The sequence below is a fragment of the Jaculus jaculus genome, chromosome 8, assembly GCF_020740685.1.
Source record: "Jaculus jaculus isolate mJacJac1 chromosome 8, mJacJac1.mat.Y.cur, whole genome shotgun sequence".
Classification (NCBI taxonomy): Eukaryota; Metazoa; Chordata; class Mammalia; order Rodentia; family Dipodidae; genus Jaculus; species Jaculus jaculus.
This window is the reverse complement of record NC_059109.1, coordinates 11,435,923-11,442,320: the sequence shown is the minus strand read 5'-3', so window position 1 is coordinate 11,442,320 and position 6,398 is coordinate 11,435,923. Positions and strand designations below refer to the sequence as shown.

The 6,398-nt window shown below is 47.8% G+C and overlaps 1 protein-coding gene across 1 annotated transcript; it reads left to right on the top strand.

Moving 5' to 3' along the window:
* Positions 1 to 41: 41 nt before the first annotated feature.
* Positions 42 to 6,266, top strand: Mrpl2 (mitochondrial ribosomal protein L2). The gene is made up of 7 exons (XM_004649478.2): positions 42 to 185; positions 2,263 to 2,431; positions 3,846 to 3,987; positions 4,088 to 4,203; positions 4,271 to 4,381; positions 5,143 to 5,216; positions 6,020 to 6,266. Exons 1-7 carry the CDS (start codon positions 90 to 92, stop codon positions 6,230 to 6,232), a joined length of 921 nt encoding a protein of 306 aa, XP_004649535.1. The 5' UTR covers positions 42 to 89; the 3' UTR covers positions 6,233 to 6,266.
* The last annotated feature ends 132 nt before the right edge of the window (positions 6,267 to 6,398 follow it).

Here is a 6,398-nt window from a genome sequence, read left to right as displayed (position 1 = left end):
GGGGGGGGAGGGCGACGCGTCATCGGAGGGCGCCGGGCAGCCTGGGCGAAGGTGCTGGCGTGCCGAGTCCAGCGGATCTGGCCCTCTCCATGGCCTCCTGCGCCCTGGCCCGCGCTCTGGGCTCGCTGAGCCTGGCGACTCCGGCCGTTGCCGCCCCGGTCCCGAGCCTTCTCCCTGCCGCCCAGGTAATCCGCCTTACCCGGGAAGGAGACTGCCGTCCGTTCGGGCAGCCGGGGATGCGTGGGAAGCTGGTCCGGCGTCACGTGACCTTGGACAGCCTCACCTTGAACTTAGCTGTCCGTGGTAGTAAGGTTTGCTGTCTAACAAGGCAGAACCTTCCGACGAGATCCTGGAGTGCAAGTGTTCTCGCGCTTGACTTGGTAGCCTGCCTTCTCGTGGACGCATCACAAAACCTCCAGCCTTCACAGTGTCCGCAAATACCCAGTGCAGAATGCGATGCACTTGAGACTGACTGTTCCATCAGTCGTACAGGTTGTACCAATAACTAACGTGCATTGAGTGCCAAAGGTAAGTGGGGCAAAAAAAAAAAATGATGTTTCGAAGAAATGAATTCTCTCCAAGGACTCCAGAAGAAAAGTGTTCGCTTTTACACTTCAGAAAGCGGATGGGCAGTCCAAGGTTACAAACCAACTTTTGAGGCTAGTGCTGGGGATTGAACCAAAGGCTTCACTCATGCAAACTCCCTACTCCCAGAGGCTGTAATTTTTAACCATTATGATACTTAACAAGGATGAGTTATTATTGAGATTAAGGAATGCAGGGCGTGATCCCAAGAATAGATCCTCAGTGGCTAACTGGTGAGTCATGGAAAAGACAAATTGTCAGTCTTCTTCCTCTGAATATAGTAGAATTTGGCAAATGAGGTCTGGAGAGATGGCTCAGTGATTAAAGGCCTGTACTTGCAAAGCCTGACAGCCTGTGTTCAGTTCTTCAATACCCATGTAAAGCCAGATGCACCAAGTGACACATGCTTCGAGAGTTCATTTGCAGTAGCAAGAGACCCTGACGTGTACATCCTCTCTCTCCTTACAAACAAATAAAAATATTTATAAACCAGCCGGGCATGTCTTTGATCACAGCAGTCAGGAGGCAGAGGTAAGAAGATTGCTGTGAGTTTGAGGCCATCCTGAGACTACACAGTGAATTCCAGGATAGCCTGGGCTAGAGTGAGACCTTGCCTCAAAAAAATAATATTTATAAACTAATTAAAATTTTTGGAGGGCTGGAGAGATGGCTTAGTGGTTAAGACACTTGCCTGTAAAGCATAAGGATCCATACTTGACTCTCCAGATCCCACATTAGCAACACGCATGAAGGTGAGGCAAGCGCAAGGTTGAACCTGCCCACGAGGTTGTGCAAACATCTGGCTTCAATTTCAGCGGTTGAGGCCTTGGTGCACCAATTTTCTCTCCCTCCCCCTCTCTAAAATAAAAAAAATAAAGATTTTGAAAAAAAGATTGGGGGGGGTGGAGAGATTTCTCAGTGATTAAAGGTGCTTGCTTGCAAAGTCTTAACAGCTTAGGTTTCATTCATGTGAAGCCAGATGCACAAAGAGACACATGCATGTGGGGTTTGTTTGCAGTAGCAGGAGGGCTTGGCACACTTAAACTCTACCCGCTCTCTTTTTCTCTGTTTCTACTGGTAAATAAAAAAAATTAAAAATATTTTGGCAGACTTTAAAGTTCAAAACATCACCCTGCTCTGTCATAGAGTAGGAATTCAGCAGTAAACAAGACAAAAGTGATCTTCCTTTCCATTCATATTTGGAAATTCCTACAAACGATATAAAGGGAAAAGGTCTGGTGCTGATGGTGGTATATGGATGTGTAGAATTTACCAGTTCTAGATAAGGGAGTTCTTCAGGGAAGAAATGTTTCCTGGAGAAAGAGTACTTGAGCCATATTTGGAAGGAAATAACCTAATAGCAACCATCACATTCTGCACTGGTTTTTGTGAAAGCTGTGAAGGTTGGAGGTTTTGGACAGCGCTCTGGGATGCTTCCATGGGAGAGCAGCTACAGGCTAAACTTGGGCTTCAATTAGCTTTCAGGTGAAAGAGATTACTTTTGTTTTTGTTTTTTCGAAGTAGGGTCTCACTCTAGTCCAGGCTGACCTGGAATTCACTCTGTATTCTCAGGGTGGCCTCGAACTCATGGCGATCCTCCTACCTCTGCCTCCCAAATGCTGGGATTAAAGGCGTGCGTCACCACACCTGGCTGAAAGAGATTCTTTTTATCCCTAGGTGCTGAGCAAGGCCCTTCTTCAACTGCCCTCTGCCTCAGTGTTGCCCCCCTGCCGCCCAATACATTCTTCTGCAGACCTTAGTGCCAAGTTTGTGTCCTGGAAGAGTCAAACCAAGTACACCATTAGACCACTGAAGATGAGGAAGTCTGGAGGTCGAGACCACACAGGTGAGAGAAAGGGCCTTAAACATTAATGGGGAAAAACGCACTAAGACCCTAGATGTATATAATAACCCACTTATATCTTGCAAAGTGTCAGGGACATGCAATTAAAAAGCATGTATAAGAGCCGGGCGTGGTGGCGCAGGCCTTTAATCCCAGCACTCAAGAGGCAGAGGTAGGAGGATCGCCTAGTTCGAGGCCACCCTGAGATTACATAGTAAATTCCAGGTCAGCCTGATCTAGAGTGAGACCCTACCTCAAAAAAAAAAAGGGCATTTATGGGATGGAATGATGGCTCAGTGGATAAGGCACTTGGTGGCAAAGCTTAATGACCCAGCTTAATGACTCAGGGTTCAATTCTTCAGTACTTAAAGCCAGATGCACAAAGTGGCACATGTGTCTGAAGTTTATTTGCAGCAGCTAGAGGCCCTGGCATGCCCATTCTCTCTTTGTCTCTTCTAGCTCTCTTTGCTTCCAAATAAAAAATATCTTTTTAAAAAAAAAAAGCATTTACTGCTGGGAGTGGTGGCACATGCCTTTAGTCCCAGCACTCCAGTGGCAGAGCTAGATGGATTGCCATGAGTTCGAGGCCACCCTGAGACTCCATAGTGAATTCCAGGTCAGCCTGAACTAGAGCCAGACTCTGCCTCAAAAAAACAAAATAAAAAAAGCATTTACTATGAGGCAGGGTCTCGCTCTAGTCCAAGCTGACCTGGAACTCTGTTCCCCCCGTGCCGTCCTCTAACTCATGGCAATCTTCCTGCCTCTGCCTCCTAAGTGCTAGGATTAAAGGCATGAGCCACCACACCTGGTCCAACTTCTTACTTGGGTAATAGGGCTCGAACTCAGGACATCATATATATAGTTAATGTGTGTGTACATACACCAGAGTGTGTCACTGCTGTGAACAAATGCTCATCCTACTTCATGTGAGTGGCTAGGGAACTGAAATAGTTTGGCAGGCTTTGCCACCTAGCTCCTTTAAAAAAAAAATATATATATATATATATATATATATATAATTTTTGTTCTTCGAGGTAGGGTGTCACTCTAGTCCAGGCTGACTTGGAATTCACTTTGTAGTATTAAGGTGGTTTCTAACTCACCGCAGTCCTCCTACCTCTGCCTCCCTAGTGCTGGGGTTAAAGGCGTGCACCACCATGCCTGGCTATTTTTGCTTTTTGAGGTAGGGTGTTGCTGTAGCCCAGGCTGACCTGGAATTCACTATGTCGTCTCTGGTTCGCCTTGAACTCATGGTGATCCTCCTACCTCTGCCTCCCGAGTGCTGGAATTAAAAGTATGTACCACCATGCCTGGCCTTTTCTTTTTTCCTTTCTTTTGAAAATAATTTTATTTATTTATTTATTTATTCACAAGCAGTGTAACCTGAATCATATCCTTGAACTGTCTTGCCCCATAGGCCGTATCCGAGTGCATGGCATCGGTGGGGGCCATAAACAGCGTTATCGAATGATTGACTTTCTTCGTTTCCGGCCAGAGCCAGAGACCAAGCCCGAACCCTTTGAGGAGAAGGTTGTTGTAGTCCGCTATGATCCCTGTAGGCAAGTTTTGGAGGAGGGATGTGGATGGCGTGGCCTGAATTTGAAAACGCGGAGGGATTTCCTTGATGGTCTCCGCTCCTGTCTCCATTATTCTGACCAGGTCAGCAGACATAGCTCTGGTGGCTGGAGGCAACCGGAAACGCTGGATCATTGCCACCGAAAACATGAAGGCAGGAGCTACAATCCTGAACTCGAACCATATAGGCAGGATGGCAGGTATGTGGCCAGAGATGGGGGCTGCAGGTGGCAGAGGCTCCAGTACTGACGAAATTCCGTCTTCTAGTCGCTGCTCAGGAAGGAGATGCACACCCTCTCGGGGCTCTGCCCATAGGGACCCTCATCAATAATGTGGAAAGTGAACCCGGCCGAGGAGCCCAGTATATCCGAGCCGCAGGTATGGGAAATAACTCAAATCTCACAATTTGGGAGCCGAGCGTAGTGACACACACCTTTAACCTCAGTACCTGGAAGGTTAGGGTGAGAGGCTCTGTGAGTTCAAGGCCACTGAGACGACACAGTGAATTCCAGGTTAGCCTGGGTTAGAGTGAGGTGACACCTTATCTCGAGAAGAAAACAAAAACAACAACAACAACAGAAAAACCTTCCAGGCAGCTCATGTTACCCCCACCCCCCAATAAAAGCTTTAACTTCCAGAGCTGGAGAGGTGGGTCAGTGGTTAAGGCGCTTAGTTGCAAAACCTGAGTACCCATGTTTGATTCCCCAGTACCCATGTAAGCCAGATGCTCATGGTGGTACATGTGTCTGGAGTTCGTTTGCAGTGGCTTAGAGGCCCTGGCACATCCATTCTCATTCTCTCCCTCCCTCCCTCCATCTTTCTGTCTCCCTCTCAAATACATAAAAATAAAATATTTTTAAAAAATTTTTAAAAACTCACAATTTGGAAGACCAAAGGGTAGCTGATGTCATGATTCTGAAGCCAAACCCATGGACCTACATCGGGTCCATTGGCAGAAAAAGAAAGAAATCAAACAAGGAACAAAGAATGTGCTGTGTATTAGCCTAGAACAGGGCCTGCAGCCTTCCCTGTTTTATCTGTTCTTAAATGGCAAGCCAAGCTAGCATATGGGATTTGACTCCTATGGAAACCTCCCCCTCCGTTTTAGTGTGGGACCTAACTCCGTCTCCCTTCCCCAGGGACCTGTGGTGTGCTGCTGCGGAAGGTGAACGGAACAGCCATCATACAGCTGCCCTCCAAGAGGCAGATGCAGGTGTGTGTGGGCCCAAGTGGGAGGGGCCAGCACAGGAAGAATTTTTGGAATGCACCTCTCTAGCTCCCTGGTGTTTTATGATGCCAAGAATATGCTTCCAGCTGTGTCTGTTTTATTATTTGCCATGTGACTAAGCATGCCTTGCCTTGTCCCGTTGGCACCATAAAGGAACAGGCATGCCATTTCCAGCTTTTAGCCGGGCATGGTGGTACATGCCTATAACCCTAGTACTCTTGAGGCTGAAGCAGGAGGATGAAGAGTTTGAAGCAGACTGGGCTACATGTGACTCTGTCTTAACAAAACGAGAAAAAGAAAAAGAAAGAAAATGAGTCAGGCATGGTGGCACTCGCCTTTCATCCCAGCACTTGGGAGGCAGAGGTAGGAGGATTGTGGTGAGTTCAAGCTAACCTGGGACTACAGAATGAGTTCCAGGTCAATCTGGTCTAGAGTACATCCTGACTCAACAAAGAAAAAGAAAAAAATGTCTTCTCAACTACCTAATTCCTACTCTAGGACCCCATTTTTATTTTTTATTATTATTATTATTTAGACAGCTTATCACTCACTCTGTAGCCCCCTTTCTATGATCCTCAAGCCTCAGCCTCCCAAACACTGCAATTAAAGGTGTTTGCCACCACACCTGGCTAGCATCCACACTTGGATTCACTATCTTATGCTTTCTTCACTCCCTCCCTCCCTCCCGGCCTTCCCATATCAAATACAAGAAGCCTCTGGGTCACCCTGGCAACACGTGCAGGCTCCACCTGCCCAAACCATGCGTTCTCATCTGCTCTATGTGACAGGTGCTCGATACGTGCATCGCAACAGTAGGCCGAGTGTCCAACGCCGATCATAACCAACGGGTCATCGGCAAAGCAGGGCGGAACCGCTGGCTGGGCAAGAGGCCCAACAGTGGGTTGTGGCACCGCAAGGGGGGCTGGGCGGGTCGAAAGATTCAGCCATTGCCCCCCATGAAGAGTTATGTCAAGCTGCCCTCAGCTGCTGCCCAAAGCTGATATCCCTGGACTAATAAAATGCCATTGATTCTTACGTGTTTCTGGGCCCCTCCCTCCCTTTATTTGAGGGGGATAAATAATAAAAAATTGCCGGGCGTGGTGGCGCACGCCTTTAATCCCAGCACTCGGGAGGCAGAGGTAGGAGGATCGCCATGAGTTCAAGGCC